Below are 18,904 nucleotides of genomic sequence, written 5' to 3'. Positions count from 1 at the left end.
TTTTACTCAATAATTTTTGTAACAAATGACATATAGTGATTAGACTTGTTATGTAGCAATTCATGTGGTGACGTATCTTGGGAGTGCATTTTAAATTGTGGCATGTTTGTCATGGTCACTGTTATTTAAAAATAGAAAAAATTGTTTCCACTAAATAACTTCAGTCCAGTATGATTGCCTTTGGAGTACCGAGGTATGTTGTATTCAATGTCAAGGTAATTGTTTCTAAAAAGGGGAAGATGGTTTTCGCGCAGATACTGTTTTCTTTATTTAGGAGTGATGCATAGTGATAAAACTTGGTATAAAGCAAGCTTATGGGAGAAGTCAAGTACCTTAGGATTTCATTTGAGGTATCTGAAGTGAAGGTCACTGTTACTAAAAATAGCAAACATTTTCTGCCAAATACTTTACTTATGAATGATGTTTAGTGATGAAAAGTTAATGTTTATAAAGTTCTTGTGGAGATGTACATTATAATTGAACTTGAGATCATTGGGATCAAAGTTGAAGCATTTCTTATAAAAAAGGTCTTGCTCAATAACCTGAGTTAGTGATGAACCTTGATGTGTAGCATTCTCATGTGGTGCTGTACATTGGGATTTCATGTGGGACTGCTGGTGTCAAGATAATCAAGGCATTAATTCTAAACATTTTCATTTAAACAACTTCAGTTAGAAAGATAACATATAGAGATAAATTAAAGTTATATAGCAAGCTTATGAAGATATGTATTTTGGTGTTTCTTTTTGGTTTGTTATAATCAAAGTTTCTGGAAGTACCGGTAATTCTAAAGACACTCAAAACCTTATTTTGCCATGATTTTGTTATGTCTGATTTCCCAAACGGAAAACTTGGTTTCATCACATTGCGTTGTTTCTTGTTTAATTTCAGCACATATCAGGTAGATGATGCTGTTGTAAAATTAGTAATATACGTTGCTGCTTAAATACTCCAGTACGTGGCTGAATCCACATGATTCTGTCAAAAAAATCAGCCAAAGTTGCAGTATGCGTACTTGACTACATGATCCTAACAATTTTCCAGTACTAAACAAAGCACCTCAGAACGCCCAGAAGGCATAAGATTGCACCATGGTTTCAAAACTTTTGGAGGGGCATGCCCCCGAACTCCCATAACACAATTATGAATCCACATGAATATCAAGGACATCCTTAAAATTAGTTAATGGTGGCTGAACGAAATCACTGAAATGCTCTCATTTCAATTGTTTATGACCTCTGGGTTTAGCCAAAAATAAGTGTATGATGTTCTTTTGTCTAGTGCTACATCACTCTGTCTTTAAAATTTCCCATTCCACCAACCCACTGAAAAAATCAGGACAGGCCACTGTAAACAATTTATTTTATGCTCTGAATCTGACCCACAAATACTTTTAAGCTAGTTCTCTGATAGCTCCACTAACCATGATATTAAATGTTGATGCTTTGTAAACCAGTTAACTTTTTGTTTCCTTTTGAAGAGTTTTGCTTAATAATTATTAATTTGTGTAATTGATGAGCAACACTACACTATACATAAAGGTCTTGTAGTTTGTGTATTGCTATTTAATTGAACAGAAATTAGACGTGAAATTACCTATTTTGCTACCAATTTTTAGCTCTACTGGCCAAAAGCAAGAAGAGCTTATGCGATGGTAATGTGTATGTAGTATGTGCGTCTGTAAACAATTGCTTGTGAACACGATACAGTCTTTAGTTTTGATTGTAGTGATAAAACTTGTACAGTATTTAGATATCCATCAGAGCTTGGTTCCTTTCGAAAACCAGCCAGAACCGCCCATGCATGCTTAGATTATGGGCCTTGAAATATTTAAAGAAATGCTATTTTTAGCTAACCTATTTTTAGACAAGCCTTCATGACCGAATTTGTCTATTTTATTCAAGTTTATATGTAAAGTCAAGTCTAGGATGAAAGTGAGACAACATGCTGTTTTGGTTCTGCAGTTGATTTTGTGAATTACTCTGCCTTGTTCTTGTTGAAAGGCCAAGGGCCATTTTTTTAGCTCTATTGGCCAATGTGTCTGTAGTTCTGGCATTCATCTGAACAAAATTTGTTGTGAATGTTTGTTCAAATTATGCCCGTGGGGCCATTACTGGCCACACCCCAGGGTTCACAGGTTTGGGATTTGGGAAATGTTTGAAAATCTTTTTGTGTGTTCGCGCATCCATCTAAGAATGATTGCTTGTGAATGTTTGTTCAAATTATGCCCCTAGGGTCATTACTGGTCATCCCCCGGGGTTCACAGGTTTGGTATACTTAAATTGGGAATGTTTGGAAATCTTTTTGTCTGAACCAGTTATGCAGACACTTGCTATTTTAAATAAGGCATAATTTATTGGTCTGCTACCATGGTTGTTCAGACTATGCCCCTGGGGTCAAAACTGGCACTGCCTTGGGGGTCACAAGTTTCCTAGAGACTTATTCAAATAATATTTTCAAAATCTTCTTGTTTCAAACCACAAGGCTCATACCTTTGATATTTAGAGCATCATATGATGACTGTCTAGCAAAACAGTTGAAATTCTGCCCCTGGAGCCAAAGCTGGCCCAACCCATTTTGACCATTTTTATTTTTAAAGCTACAGCAATGATATTTGGACCATGTGTACAGTTTTGCAAATGAGCATCAATGTTGTCCTCGGATGACCTTGACTTTGACCTTTTGACCAACATTTTTTTTTTTTTAAGCTACAGATATGAAATTTTGACCATGGGTACAGTTTTGAAAGCATTTTTTTTTTGTCAGATGACCTGAACTTGGCACATATTAAAATAGTTCATGCAACTAATCTGCTTACAACACTTTCTGTCCTCAGATGTTGAACAGGCAACGTTTTCAGGTAACCCAAACACAAAACGTGAACTATATGTTGCCCTTACCCATACATACCTACATGCTCTGGATTGAAAATGACCACAAGAGCCATGCCACTAGAGACTAGGCCCTTATGGGCCTCTTGTTACAAAACCAGCGTAACATACATGACTTGAGTAGCAATATGTACAATAAAAAATAAACGATATCTGCTACAGCCGAATAAGAACATCAGTTTGTCTATGTACTATCAGTAAAAAGGCGGAGGCTTATTGGGAAATGAACATTAACAGAGTAGTATTTTTTTGTTCCATTATTTTGAGCTTATGATCAATAATCATGATTCATCGTATATACATGAAATAACTGTTTTAGTTATTTTTTAACCGGGTGAAAATTCACCTTTAGTTTGCAATTTTCTGTAGCAATTTTGAATTCTGTCAGTTTGCAACTGGTATTTGAAAGAAAATGATTAGATAATTTGTAACTGATATGGTCTTGTAGGTGCACTATGCTGCCTGGAGATGAAGAAGTATGGAGACTGCATAACCTGGTGTGATGCTGCCCTACATGTATCCTTATAAACAGTGGGGTGAAAGTCAACTTGCAAAATATAGTAAAAGATACGATTAGGATATTGTTTAACAAGGTCAAGCTTTGTGCACTACATTGCCTACAGTCTAGATTTTGACATTGTCTTACTTCGATGAGAAAGGAATGAGTTGTCCAATTATTCAACACGGTCCTGCTGTTAGAGTATAAATAAAATTTTATAAAAATAGTAATTAATTATGTTATTTTGCATAGGTACACAATTTGTTGTTGACTGCATAGCATTCTTCATTCATGTGTTCCTGCCCTTGAAAATTTGACCAAATTTATCTAAGCTCTCTAACTAAATCGTTTCTTATCCAAACTTTATCGCAAATTTTTGAATGACCATCTGTAAATATTTATTACATTTAATTTTGATATTGTTCTAGCTTTATAAGTTTGAAGTGACATATATCCACTATTTACCTTAGTCCTACTCAAAATTTAAGATTTATAAAAAAAAATCCATTCTTAAAGTTCCTGCTCCCAGCAGGCAACAAATTAAATTTCCCGATTCAAGTTATATATAACATGCTTTGAAGGAATTATAAGTGGGGCAGATAGATATTATAAGTGGGGCAGATAGATATACCATGGTTTGAGAATACCAGTATGTTAGTGATATAGAAGTAGGGCTGATGGATACACCGTGGTTAGAGGATATGTTAGTGATATAGAAGAAGGGCCAATAGATTCACCCTGGTTAGAGGATATGTTAGTGGTATAGAAGTAGGGCTGCTAGATTCACCCTGGTTTGAGGATATGTTAGTGATATAGAAGTAGGGCTGATAGATACACCCTGGTTAGAGGATATGTTAGTGATATAGAAGTAGGGCTGATAGATACACTGTGGTTAGAGGGTATGTTAGTGGTATAGAAGTAGGGCTGATAGATACACCCTGGTTAGAGGACATGTTAGTGGTATAGAAGTAGGGCTGATAGATACACCCTGGTTTGAGGACATGTTAGTGATATAGAAGTAGGGCTGATAGATACACCCTGGTTAGAGGATATGTTAGTGATATAGAAGTAGGGCTGATAGATATAACGTGGTTTGAGAATACCAGTATGTTAGTGATATAGAAGTAGGGCTGATAGATACACTGTGGTTAGAGGGTATGTTAGTGATATAGAAGTAGGGCTGATAGATACACCATGGTTAGAGGATATGTTAGTGGTATAGAAGTAGTGCTGCTAGATACACCCTGGTTTGAGGATATGTTAGTGATATAGAATTAGGGCTGATAGATACACCCTGGTTAGAGGATATGTTAGTGGTATAGAAGTAGGGCTGATAGATACACCATGGTTTGAGTATATGTTAGTGGTATAGAAGTAGGGCTGATAGATACACCCTGGTTAGAGGATATGTTTGTGGTATAGAAGTAGGGCTGATAGATACACCATGGTTAGAGGATATGTTAGTGGTATAGAAGAAGGGCTGATAGATATACCCTGGTTTGAGGATATGTTAGTGGTATAGAAGTAGGGCTGATAGATACACCATGGTTAGAGGATATGTTAGTGGTATAGAAGTAGGGCTGATAGATACACCCTGGTTTGAGGACATGTTAGTGGTATAGAAGTAGGGCTGATAGATACACTGTGGTTAGAGGATATGTAAGTGGTATAGAAGTAGGGCCGATAGATACACCATGGTTTGAGGATATGTTAGTAGTATAGAAGTAGGGCTGATAGATACACCATGGTTTGAGGATATGTTAGTGGTATAGAAGTAGGGCTGATAGATACACCATGGTTTGAGGATATGTTAGTGGTATAGAAGTAGGACCGATGATACACCATGGTTTGAGGATATGTTAGTGGTATAGAAGTAGGGCCGATAGATATAACGTGGTTTGAGAATACCAGTATGTTAGTGATATAGAAGTAGGGCTGATAGATACACCCTGGTTAGAGGATATGTTAGTGGTATAGAAGTAGGGCCAATAGATACACCGTGGTTAGAGAATATGTTAGTGTTACACAAGTAGGGCTTATAGATACACCGTGGTTAGAGGGTATGTTAGTGATATAGAAGTAGGGCTGATAGATACACCCTGGTTAGAGGATATGTAAGTGATATAGAAGAAGGGCTGATAGATACACCCTGGTTAGAGGATATGTTAGTGATATAGAAGTAGGGCCGATAGATATAACATGGTTTGAGAATACCAGTATGTTAGTGATATAGAAGTAGGGCTGATAGATACACCATGGTTTGAGGATATGTTAGTGGTATAGAAGTAGGGCTGATAGATACACCCTGGTTTGAGGATATGTTAGTGGTATAGAAGTAGGGTCGATAGATACACCATGGTTTGACGATATGTTAGTGGTATAGAAGTAGGGCTTAAAGATACACCATAGTTTGAGGATATGTTAGTGGTATAGAAGTAGAGCTGATAGATACACCATGGTTTGAGGATATGTTAGTGGTATAGAAGTAGGACCGATAGATACACCATGGTTTGAGGATATGTTAGTGGTATAGAAGTAGGGCCGATAGATATGACGTGGTTTGAGAATAACAGTATGTTAGTGATATAGAAGTAGGGCTGATAGATACACCCTGGTTAGAGGATATGTTAGTGATTTAGAAGTAGGGCTTATAGATACACTGTGGTTAGAGGGTATGTTAGTGGTATAGAAGTAGGGCTGATAGATACACCATGGTTAGAGGATATGTTAGTGATATAGAAGTAGGGCTGCTAGATACACCCTGGTTAGAGGATATGTTAGTGGTATAGAAGTAGGGCTGATAGATACACTGTGGTTAGAGGATATGTTAGTGATAAAGAAGTAGGGCTGATAGATACACCATGGTTTGAGGATATGTTAGTGGTATAGAAGTAGGGCTGATAGATATAACGTGGTTTGAGAATACCAGTATGTTAGTGATATAGAAGTAGGGCTGATAGATACACTGTGGTTAGAGGGTATGTTAGTGGTATAGAAGTAGGGCTGATAGATACACCCTGGTTAGAGGACATGTTAGTGATATAGAAGTAGGGCCTATAGATACACCCTGGTTAGAGGATATGTTAGTGATATAGAAGTAGGGCCGATAGATACACCCTGGTTTGGGGATACGTTAGTGATATAGAAGTAGGGCTGATAGATACACCCTGGTTTGAGGATACGTTAGTGATATAGAAGTAGGGCTGATAGATACACCCTGGTTTGAGGATATGTTAGTGATATAGAAGTAGGGCTGATAGATACACCCTGGTTAGAGGATATGTTAGTGATATAGAAGTAGGGCCGATTGATATAACGTGGTTTGAGAATACCAGTATGTTAGTGATATAGAAGTAGGGCTGATAGATACACTGTGGTTAGAGGGTATGTTAGTGATATAGAAGTAGGGCTGATAGATACACCATAGTTAGAGGATATGTTAGTGGTATAGAAGTAGGGCTGCTAGATACACCCTGGTTTGAGGATATGTTAGTGATATAGAAGTAGGGCTGATAGATACATCGTGGTTTGAGGATATGTTAGTGATATAGAAGTAGGGCCGATAGATACACCCTGGTTTGAGGATATTTTAGTGATATAGAAGTAGGGCCAATAGATACACCCTGGTTTGAGGATATGTTAGTGATATAGAAGTAGGGCTGATAGATACACCATGGTTTGAGGATATGTTAGTGATATAGAAGTAGGGCTGATAGATACACCCTGGTTTGAGGATATGTTAGTGATATAGAAGTAGGGCCGATAGATACACCATGATTTGAGGATATTTTAGTGGTATAGAAGTAGGGCCAATAGATACACCCTGGTTTGAGGATATGTTAGTGGTATAGAAGTAGGGCTGATAGATACACCGTGGTTTGAGGATATTTTAATGGTATAGAAGTATGGCCAATAGATACACCATGGTTTGAGGATATGTTAGTGATATAGAAGTAGGGCTGATAGATACACCATGGTTTGAGGATATGTTAGTGGTATAGAAGTAGGGCTGATAGATACACCGTGATTTGAGGATATGTTAGTGGTATAGAAGTAGGGCTGATAAATACACTGTGGTTTGAGGATATGTTAGTAGTATAGAAGTAGGGCTGATAGATACACCATGGTTTGAGGATATGTTAGTGGTATAAAAGTAGGGCTGATAGATACACCCTGGTTTGAGGATATGTTAGTGGTATAGAAGTAGAGCCAATAGATACACCCTGGTTTGAGGATATGTTAGTGATATAGAAGTAGGGCTGATAGATACACTGTGGTTTGAGGATATGTTAGTGTTACACAAGTAAGGCTGATAGATACACTGTGGTTTGAGGATATGTTAGTGTTATAGAAGTAGGGCTGATAGATACACCGTGGTTTTGGATATTTTAGTGATATAGAAGTAGGGCCAATAGATACACCATGGTTTGAGGATATGTTAGTGGTAAAGAAGTAGGGCCAATAGATACACCCTGGTTTGAGGATATGTTAGTGGTATAGAAGTAGGGCTGATAGATACACCGTGGTTTGAGGATATGTTAGTGCTACACAAGTAGGGCTTATAGATACACTGTGGTTTGAGGATATGTTAGTGATATAGAAGTAGGGCTGATAGATACACTGTGGTTTGAGGATATGTTAATGATATAGAAGTAGGGCTGCTAGATACACCGTGGTTTGAGGATATGTTAGTGATACACAAGTAGGGCTGATAGATACACCGTGGTTTGAGGATATGTTAGTGATATAGAAGTAGGGCTGCAAGATACACTGTGGTTTAAGGATATGTTGGTGGTATAGAAGTAGAGCTGATAGATACACCATGGTTTGAGGATATGTTAGTGGTATAGAAGTAGGACCGATAGATACACCATGGTTTGAGGATATGTTAGTGGTATAGAAGTAGGGCCGATAGATACACTGTGGTTTGAGGATATGTTAGTGATACACAAGTAGGGCTGATAGATACATCGTGGTTTGAGGACATGTTAGTGATACACATGTAGGGCTAATAGATACACCATGGTTTGAGGATATGTTAGTGATACACAAGTAAGGCTGATAGATACACCGTGGTTAGAGGGTATGTTAGTGATATAGAAGTAGGGCTGATAGATACATGGTGGTTTGAGGATATGTTAGTGATACACAAGTAGGGCCGATAGATACACGGTGGTTTGAGGATATGTTAGTGATATAGATTTAGGGCCGATAGATACACTGTGATTTGAGGATATGTTAGTGATATAGAAGTAGGGCTGATAGATACACCCTGGTTTGAGGATATGTTAGTGATATAGAAGTAGGGCCGATAGATACACCCTGGTTTGAGGATACGTTAGTGATATAGAAGTAGGGCCGATAGATACACCCTGGTTTGAGGATATGTTAGTGATATAGAAGTAGGGCTGATAGATACACTGTGGTTAGAGGATATGTTAGTGGTATAGAAGTAGGGCTGATGGATACACTTTGGTTTGACGATATGTTAGTGATATAGAAGTAGGGCTGATAGATACACCCTGGTTTAAGGATATATATGTTAGTGATATAGAAGTAGGACTGATAGATACACCCTGGTTTGCCAATATGTTAGTGATATAGAAGTAGGGCTGATAGATACACCGTGGTTTGAGGATATGTAAGTGATACAGAAGTAGGGCCGATAGATTTACCGTGGTTTGAGGATATGTTAGTGATATAGAAATAGGGCTGATAGGTACACGGTGGTTTGAGTAGCGTTAGTAATAATGAAGTAGAGCCGATAGATACATTGTGGTTTGAGGATCATGATTAGAAATGTATCACTTTTGGAAAAAAAATGGTATTTGATTGTTTCCCAAAACACATGAAACTGTTTATTTAATGTTGAGTAATGAAGGATATAAACAAAGGACTAAGTTTCGCTAAACTTAAAAATTTTGGTAAATTTTTTTCAAAATATTGATCAATGGGAGCCATTTAAGCAAAATCTTGCAAAATATTTCATACATACTCCATTACAAGCCATTGCCAGTTAAACTGTTTTCATAGACAGAGTTTCAACACTTACCATGCATTACAATTCCAGGTTAATTTGGACAAAATTAAATAACATGTTTTGTCCATACTAAGAAATGCATTTTAGTTATGATTTATGTTTCAGTGTAAATAGAAATCTTATTTAAGGATTTTCCCTATATTATCTTCAAACATTTTGTTAATGTCCTATATTGTTCACCTATCCTCCAACAAATTGGAATAGATTATCTGCTCAAGAGTAACAATAATGCAAAACAGATTTGAAATTCTTATACAAGTTTACAAATTTATTTTATGAACCTTAATTTGCATAAAGCTGGAACCGACAAATGAGAAATTTTTGGAAATAAGACAGAAAGCATCTAAGTTACAGGTTGGTTTTTAGCTCTACTGGCCAAAGCTTATGCGATGGTAATTTGTATGTAGTATGTGCATCCGCGCGTCTGTAAACAATTCATGTTAACACGATACAGCCAGATCCACCCATGTATGCCTAGATTATGGGCCTTGATAGTATAAAAACCTGTTAACAATTGCTCGTGAACACGATACAGCCTTCAGTTTTGATTGTATCTCGATGAAACTTTTACAGTATCTACATATCTATAAGAGCTCGGTTCCTTTCGAAAACCAGTCAGATCCGCCCATGCATGCCAAGATTATGGGCCTTGATAATATAAAATTAAAGAAATGCTATTTTTAGCTAACCTAGTTCTAGCCAGGTCTACCTGCATGAGTGAATTCTATTTTAAGCCAAGTTTACATGTACATGTAAATTCAAGTTTAGGACTAAGGGAGAGAATTTGCTTTTTGTACTGCAGTTGATATTGTGAATTACTCTGCCCTGTTCTTGTTGAAAGCCCAAAGGCCATTTTTATGCCCCCGAAGCTGGGCATATTAAAATCGCACCGTCCGTCCGTCCGTGTGTCAGACTCAATAACTCGTGTCCGGGCTGTAACTTTCCCTTGTATGGACAGATTTTAAAATAACTTGCCACATGTGTTCCACATACCAAGACGACGTGTCGCCTGCAAGACCCGTGTCCCTACCTCTAAGGTCAAGGTCACACTTAGTGTTTATTCACAATGGAGTGCTGCATATAGTACATAGTGTATAGGTTGTCATGTCCGGGCTGTAACTTTCCCTTGTATGGACAGATTTTAAAATAACTTGCCACATGTGTTCCACATACCAAGACGACGTGTTGCGTGCAAGACCCATGTCCCTACCTCTAAGTTCAAGGTCACACTAAGTGTTTATTCACAATGGAATGCTGCTTATAAGGACATAACGGTGTAGGTTGTCAAGTATGGGTGGTATTTTTTATGTTTAGAGGCAATTTAGAATAACTTGCCATATGTATTTGACACGTAAAGGCAAGATCAACTTTTCATGTACTGACCTTGTTCATAGGTCAATGTCACATTCGGGGGCATTTGTCACATACTGTGACAGCTCTTGTTTAGCTCTAATTTAGGTTCATAGATTCAAATAATTATGATACACTTTATTCTTGAGAAGAAATTTCATTTTTACTTAATAATAAATTTAATAATCAGACTTTTCCATTGAACATCATGTAGATTATTGTTCATGCAGATGCTACAATCTTATCTTCTGTGCAGATAGTGTTATTCACTTATAATTTATATAAAGAAAATACTTCTGACATAAGATGAAATGTGATGTTGTCCTAGATGCACTAATGTGACAATATTAGTAGAAGGTGTTGAATGAAATCTTGAAATATGATTTTTAGAGCTTAAGGCTGTTTATTGATTTTTAGCTTATTAAGCTTATGCGATGGTAATGTGTACGTAGTATATGCGTACATGCGTCTGTAAACAATCCTCGTTAACACAGTACAGTCTTCAGTTTTGATTTATCTTGATGTAACCTGTACAGTATCTACATATAAGAGCTCAGTTCCTTTCGAAAACCAGCCAGATCCGCCCATGTATGCCTAGATTATGGGCCTTGATGGTATAAAAAAATCAGTGTGTCAGTAGGCAATTGCTGGTTAACACGATACAGCCTTCTGTTTTGATTGTATCTCGATGAAACTTGTACAGTATCTACATAAAAAATTTTATATCCATAAGAGCTCGGTTCCTTTCGAAAACCAGCCAGATCCCCCCATGCATGCCTACATTATGGGCCTTGATATTAATAAAAATCAGTATGTCAGTAAACAATTGCTCGTTAACACGATACAGTCTTCAGTTTTGATTGTATCTTGATGAAACTATTACAGTATTTGGATATCCATTAGAGCTCAGTTCCTTTCGAAAACCAGCTTGATCTGCCCATGCATGCCTGAAGTATGACCCTTGAAATTATTAGATTATTGGCCTTGATAGTATAAAAAATGCTATTGTGTAATAAATGCTTGCGAACATGATACAGGCTTCAGTTTTGAGTATTCAGATACCCATAAGAGGTTGGTTCTTTTCCAGTGATGTTGACCACACAAACCCAGCCAGTAGAGCATAGGCCCTTTTGGGCCTTTTGTTCATAATATAGATAGCATTTATAAGAACTTGCTTAGAAAGGAGGGATATCGATGAGAACAGCTGTCTGTTTTGCATTCAGTGAACAAGTACTTTCAACTCCTAAGACTTACTAGACTATGGATATAAACTAGGGATGCAAACGAATGGCAAAATTGATACTCGAATATTCGAATGAGACTTTGAAATACACAATTTTCAGTAAAAAAAACAAAACAATACATTATAAACAGACAAACAACAAAATCGAATCATTTCAAATCCGCTGCCTTTATATTTGTAAATGTGAAATTAGATGGATTCCGAGTTAAAAAGCATTTTGCTCCAACTGAGGGTCTTTCCGTAGAGCAAGCAGCCTCTTTCTGAGATTGACCTCTTAATATAATTACGGAAAACCTAATCAAAATCGGAAACTAGCAAAATGATATAACGAAAACATATCTGGATTTGACTCATATATTGTTAAAAAATGGACGAAATATATCCTAAAACACTATACTATACATTTCCATTTCAAAGCACGAACATTGTATCGAAACATGGAAAACAGGTTAAAGCACATATATGTAACAACATTATTGTAGCACATGGTATTCAAATCATCACAGCGATTTGAGCTATGTGCACAGCTTAATTTGAGCCAAGACAACACATTGGTGTTAAAACCGATTCCTTATAAGTTTTTGTAAAAGTAGAGAGACTTTTTATGGTACCCGACGAAATGTCCCTAAATGACAAATGACACGTGTTAAGTGTATTGCCATCACATTCACACCTCTTGCATAAGGGGCCAGTCATTGTAAAAACAAAACATACGAACTGTTGTAGTAAAATGTTTTTTTTATTCTCTTTGTTGAGAATAAGTATTATTACTCTTTTTTGGAATATTCGAATACCGATTTTAACATTCGAATACCAAATGTTTGATCGAATATTCGAATATTCGAATATTCGTTTGCATCCCTTATATAAACAGATTCAGAATTTTTGTCCCGATAAAAACCATAACCCTTAATGCAAAGTTAATGTTTTTTATTTATTTGGTAAGTCAATATTCTCTAATATATTGCAGAAAGGGATAGAGCGTGACAAGAGGAAGGAAGAACTCCGGGAGAAAAAAGTCAAGGCAAAGGAAACCAGGCTTCTGGAGACAATACAGGTACCAGGCCGGGATGGTCCAGTATCAGGCCGGTATTGATCATCAGGCCAGGGATGACCATCATCAGGCCGGGGTTGACCAGTATCAGGCAGGGGTTGTCCAGTTTCAGCCTGGGTTTGACAAGTAACAGGCCAGAGTTTGACAATTATCAGGCCAGGGTTGTTCAGTATGAGGCCAGGGTTGACCATCAGGCCGGGGTTGACCATCATCAGGACTGGGTTGATCAGTATCAGGCCAGGGTCATCCAGTTTCAAGCTGGGGTTGACAAGTATCAGGCCAGGGTCGTCCAAATTCAAGCTTGGGTTGACAAGTATCAGGCAGGGGTTTGACAAGTATCAGGCCAGGGTTGACCAATATAAGGCCAGGGACGTCCAGTTTCAAGCTGGGCTTGACAAGTATTAGGCCAGGGTTGACCAATATCAGGCCGGTGTCGTCCAGTTTCAAGCTGGGGTTGTCCAGTATCAGGCTGGGGTTGACAGTATCAGGCCAGGATTGACAGTATCAGGCCAGGGTTGTCCAGTATCAGGCCAGGATTGACAGTATCAGGCCAGGGTTGTCCAGTATCAGGCCAGGGTTTTCCAGTTTCAGGCTGGGGTTGACCAGTATCAGGCCAGGGTTACCAGTATCAGGCCAGGGTTGACAGTATCAGGCTTAGGTTGACAGTGTCAGGCCAGGGTTAACCAATATCAGGCAGGGGTTGTCCAGTTTCAGGCTGGGGTTTACAGTATCAGGCTAGGGTTGACAGTATGGTGCCAGGGTTTGACCAGCCTGGGGTTGACAGGCTGGGGTTGACAGTTTCAGGCCAGGGTTGTCCAGTATCAGGCTGGGGTTGACAGTATCAGACCAGGGTTTGACAGTATCAGACCAGGGTTTGACAAGTATCAATCTGGGGTTATCTAGTATCAGACCAGGGTTTGACAGTATCAGACCAGGGTGATATGGTGTACATGGGAATATGCTTCATAAAAACCATTCTGTATTTTAAACGTAAAAAATGACACAACACCTGCTTGTCCCTCTCTCTTGCTTGAACAACTGAATAGTTCTCAATGGGCTTTTTCAGAGGCATATGTTATCTTCATGTGGTCGTAATGTGCTTGGTTTTGCAGCATTGCTTATTTTCAGGACATATTAGTAAAGTAAAAATCCTTATTACAGCCTTCAAAATGTCTTAAGACTCCATGAAAACTCTGTTTACGTATAAAGTAATTCCCCACGGTACATGCAACATGCAAAGGTACTCTTAACTACTTAAGTATGATTTGTCATATTTTAAAAATATAATCTTTGTAGCAACGTGGTGTGAAAATGAGGGGCCTGAAGGTAGACAAGGAAGGTGAGCTGAAGATGGAGGGAGTGCTGGGGGTTAAACAAGGGGCCCGCGTTACCATGGATGCCAACAGTGTTCTCTACTGGCCGGTCATGCTTCTCTACCCAGAATACTCGGAGACTGACTTCATACAGATGTTCTGTGAGAGCCACAGGTTGGTTTGGAATAACACAAGGATCAAACAGTTCCCATAAGTTACGGAAACAATCCTGTAGATTAATGTTAACATCTGTCTGTCTATTGATTGTGGGAACTAACCTGTTAACAACTTCATACTAATGTTTAATTACTGGCATCAGTCAATTATGAAAGTTGTGAAAAAGTATAAACCTTGTCCATTACATAACAATTAGATAAAGGTATTCACATAGCACTAACCAATGACTGTAGGCATGTGTGGCAAGGCCCATAAAATTGGCTTTAGTTATTTAATAATGCCCCCCTTCGAAGAAGAGGGGGTATATTGCTTTGCACATGTTGGTCTGTTAGTAGGTCTGTCGGTCCGTCGGTAAACCAAAGCTTGTCCAAGAGATAACTGGACAATTCCTGGACCTATGGTCATCAAACTTGTTATGAAGGTTGGGCCTGACCAGTAGATAATCCCTATTGTTTTTAGGTTTCATCAGATCAAAGGATAAAGTCACAGTGACCTTTAAAGCGAAAAGGTAAACAGCTTCTTCTAGTGATAACTCAACAATGCCTGGACCTATAGTCATCAAACATTACATCTAGGCTGGGCCTGACCAGTAGATGTGCCCTGTCGATTTTAGGGGTCATCAGGTCAAAGGTCAAGGTTTCAGTGACCTTCAACTCAAAAAGCTTGTCTGTGTGATAACTCGACAATGCCTGCACCCATGGCCTTCAAACTTGATATTAAGGTTGGGGTGAGCAGAAGATTATTCCTATGGGTTTAGTGGTCATAAAGTCAAAGGTCAAGGTAAGAACTCATATTTGTCATTAAATTATGTCATATTTACTTATTCCCTGCTGCTAAGAGGATGCATGTTTATCTGCAAATATCAGTGAACATGATAAAAACTGTACCTTCTATCCTTACACTTTGAATGGTCATAATCTTAAAACTGCCTCAAAAGCAATGTCAATGACAAATCAGCTGTCATTTCGGTCCATGCATATTTCATTTGATAGTATTCTTGACACCATGGCGCTCAGGGGGAGCATAATGTTTGACAAACATCTCTTGTTTTTCTCATATTTCAAATGAAAAGAAAAAAAATATACACAAATGTGCCATTTGTGTGCACCTTAACAAGTTTTATGTTGTTGTTTTTTAAATCATCACAAACATGCTTTTCCACTTCAGGTTGATAGATCACTTGAGCCACATGTTTGGTGCTGAAACTGAGCCTCCCCACTGGGACCCAGATAGGCGTTACAAGCCCCACACCGTCAATGTGAGTACCACTGACTTTTTTTTAACAGCTAGAACGGACGTAGAGCAAACTTTATGAAGGAGGTTAAACATAGCCATGATCCCTCTTTCTCATTTTGCGCAAACTTTTCATTCATTATATTTTGTATAGTATAATATATTCACTATTACATAAAATTAACAAGGACCAAGTAATCATCTTGTTGACCATTAAAATGTAATGTTTTAAGTTCCTAAAAGCGGATGATTTGGTAAGGGCCTTAAAACCTCTTAACAGCAGAATTAGGTTACCCGTGACTGCAAATCATAATAAATCATAGTCTTTTTTAGTTTTTTATCCTAACCCACAAATGAATAGCAAGGCTTCTTTTGTGCACAGAAACTGTGTTTTAATTAGTTGGCATCAATTGTAAATTATCTGAATAGTTTCAGGACCAACATGTAGTGGTCTAACACAGTTGTGAACCATCTTCAGTCATCTTGTACCCACCATTTGTCACCGATAGTGTTCAGTAGTGCAGCAGTCTTCATCAAGTATGATTGTCTTAAAATTACCTGAAACTAATCACATGACTACCAAAGTTCATGTCAGACTACCACAGAGCCTCCAGTCTGCCGCATGTACCACTGAGCTTTGTGTGATAGCCTCCAGTCTGTCGCATGTAACACAGAGCTTTGTGTGATAGCCTCCAGTCTATCGCATGTACCACTGACCTTTGTGTGATAGCCTCCAGTATGTCGCATGTACCACTGACCTTTGTGTGATAGCCTCCAGTCTGTCGCATGTACCACTGAGCTTTGTGTGATAGCCTCCAGTCTGTCGCATGTAACACAGAGCTTTGTGTGATAGCCTCCAGTCTGTCAAATGTAACACAGAGCTTTGTGTGATAGCCTCCAGTCTGTCGCATGTAACACAGAGCTTTGTGTGATAGCCTCCAGTCTGTCGCATGTACCACTGAGCTTTGTGTGATAGCCTCCAGTCTGTCGCATGTAACACAGAGCTTTGTGTGATAGCCTCCAGTCTATCGCATGTTACACAGAGCTTTGTGTGATAGCCTTGAGTCTGCCACATGTAACACATAGCTTTGTGTGATAGCCTCCAGTCTGCTGCATGTAACACAGAGCTTTGTGTGATAGCCTCCAGTTTGCACTATGATAATTGAAAAGGACCTGTCTTGTGATTATTTAAGACCTTTTTTGTAGTGTGACTATTACCCATAATTTGAAAGGTTACAAATAGACTTGAAACAAAAGTGCTTGTTATTCAGTTAAACCAAGCATGTTTGTTTACGCTGCAATTTTGCCCCAAAAGACAAGGTCCTGATATACTGCCCAAACTAGAGCAGTTAGAATTCACATTTCAAATGGCTTCTTGTAGTCACCGAACATCATTTGCATTCACAGTTGAACCTGTTTTGGAATGTCAATGATATAAGTGGCAAAAAAAAGACTTGGATCATAGTTTCAGTGCAGATTGGCAGTTCAGAATAAGTGATTTTGACACAAAAACGGTCTTTGATTTGCTGGCAAATGAAATTGTCCTGCAGAAAATCAAAAATTGTGGTGGAGTTTACACCGCCACTATTTAATCCTTAAAATTTTTTAAATGCTAAGTCTATTTCCAAACAAGGGCAAAACTATCGCAGGCAACCTAAATCAATTATAAAAATGGTACTTAGGCCTATTGTGACGGAGTGCTGAATCTTATCCATCGACACACCATCTAGGGCAAATAAGAAGCATCGGGCATTGTTCAGTGAGAATCGGAAAGATTGGAAGATTTTGTGTTTTAAATTGACATTTCTTGTTTTTAACCACTGTAGTATTATATCTTGTTATATTTACAGATGTACTTTGAAGACAGGGACAGTGAAAAACTTATAAAGGTGAACAAAGAATCCACTCTTTCCAAGGTGCTGAAACATAAAAAGTGAGTTTACATTGTATGAAGTTTATATTTTATTTCTTTAAAGCTTTAATACAGTTACAATAGAGGAGATACCAAATATCTTTCACTAAACCAGCTTAAATTCAAGGGAATTAGAGATGTAGCATGTCAACATAATATTTGTTGAAAGCCAAAAGGTTCTATCTGCTTCTTTATTTGGTGTCACTTAGAACCTTTTTGCATTAAACCCCTCGAGATGAAGTTGACCAACCCTTGAACAATGAGCTGTCAAAAACACAAATGTTTTGTAAAATGGTACAAAAGTTGAATAGCAGAATAAGAGTTAGACTAGCATCTATCAGTGTATAATACCGGGATAAAAGTCACACTCTCCAGCACATTTAAATTATTTTTTACCTTGGTGTATTTCAGATATGTCGTATATGATGGGACGCCGTCATTTTTCTTGACTGTGGCTGGATCAGAGTTTGAGAAAATCTTCCTGGAAAAGTACAAGTCTTAATCTTCCCGCAGAAACTACTGTTCATGTTCATTCTTTGTCAGGTTATTTGCTGCAATAAACTTGTTCATTGTAACTGAAGTATCTTGTAGATTTTTCCCCAGCACTATTGTGTATCTGGATAATCAGGTCTGTAGCAGATGTTTGGTCACCTTGGTCATTTTTCTTGGAAAACATAGTAATAAACTAGCATACCCATTTTGACCTGTTGCTTAATCTAGTTCAATACTGGGGCAGTTGCCTTCAACAATTACTTCACTAGGCAAAATGTGTGAAAAACTTTGTTTTAACACTAGAAATTACATATTGGGCTTTATCCCAAACTCCCTTGATCAGTTTGTTTAAAATTGAATTCAAATCCTGAACAACTCAGATATGAGATCATCTTGACTCCCTGAGTCAAATCATAAACAAAAAATTTCAAAGGTAGTGATAAATGACGTAAGTGAAGTGCAGAGTCGGCCCAAGTGGTCGATTTCTTGAGCACGGCTACAGACTAGTGCACAAGTGCCCTAGAGATTTATCTGTGAAATAAAATTCATATTTCACTGTTTCAAAGAATGAAATAACATTTAGATACTTTTCACTGTTTTGAAATTCAAGCCTGCTCTCAAACGTCAGCTCACACAGGACTGGCACATAGATTCAACAATGTTATTTCCAAAATGACCTAACGTTCACATACAATTTAGT

General features: G+C 38.0%; 1 protein-coding gene across 1 annotated transcript in view; it reads left to right on the top strand.

Moving 5' to 3' along the window:
- LOC128214475 (tetratricopeptide repeat protein 4-like) overlaps positions 1-18,281 on the top strand; it is a 33,481-nt gene extending 15,200 nt beyond the window's left edge. Inside the window, exons 6-12 of the mRNA XM_052920964.1 lie at positions 3,340-3,407; positions 9,728-9,784; positions 12,994-13,080; positions 14,374-14,564; positions 15,735-15,825; positions 17,651-17,733; positions 18,124-18,281. Coding sequence (XP_052776924.1) covers positions 3,340-3,407; positions 9,728-9,784; positions 12,994-13,080; positions 14,374-14,564; positions 15,735-15,825; positions 17,651-17,733; positions 18,124-18,214 — 668 coding nt within the window. The 3' untranslated portion in view covers positions 18,215-18,281. The remainder of the gene's footprint in view (positions 1-3,339; positions 3,408-9,727; positions 9,785-12,993; positions 13,081-14,373; positions 14,565-15,734; positions 15,826-17,650; positions 17,734-18,123) is intronic.
- Positions 18,282-18,904: the final 623 nt, after the last annotated feature.

The sequence above is a fragment of the Mya arenaria genome, chromosome 13 (genome assembly GCF_026914265.1).
Source record: "Mya arenaria isolate MELC-2E11 chromosome 13, ASM2691426v1".
NCBI lineage: Eukaryota > Metazoa > Mollusca > Bivalvia > Myida > Myidae > Mya > Mya arenaria.
This window is presented reverse-complemented; position numbering and strand designations above follow the sequence as displayed.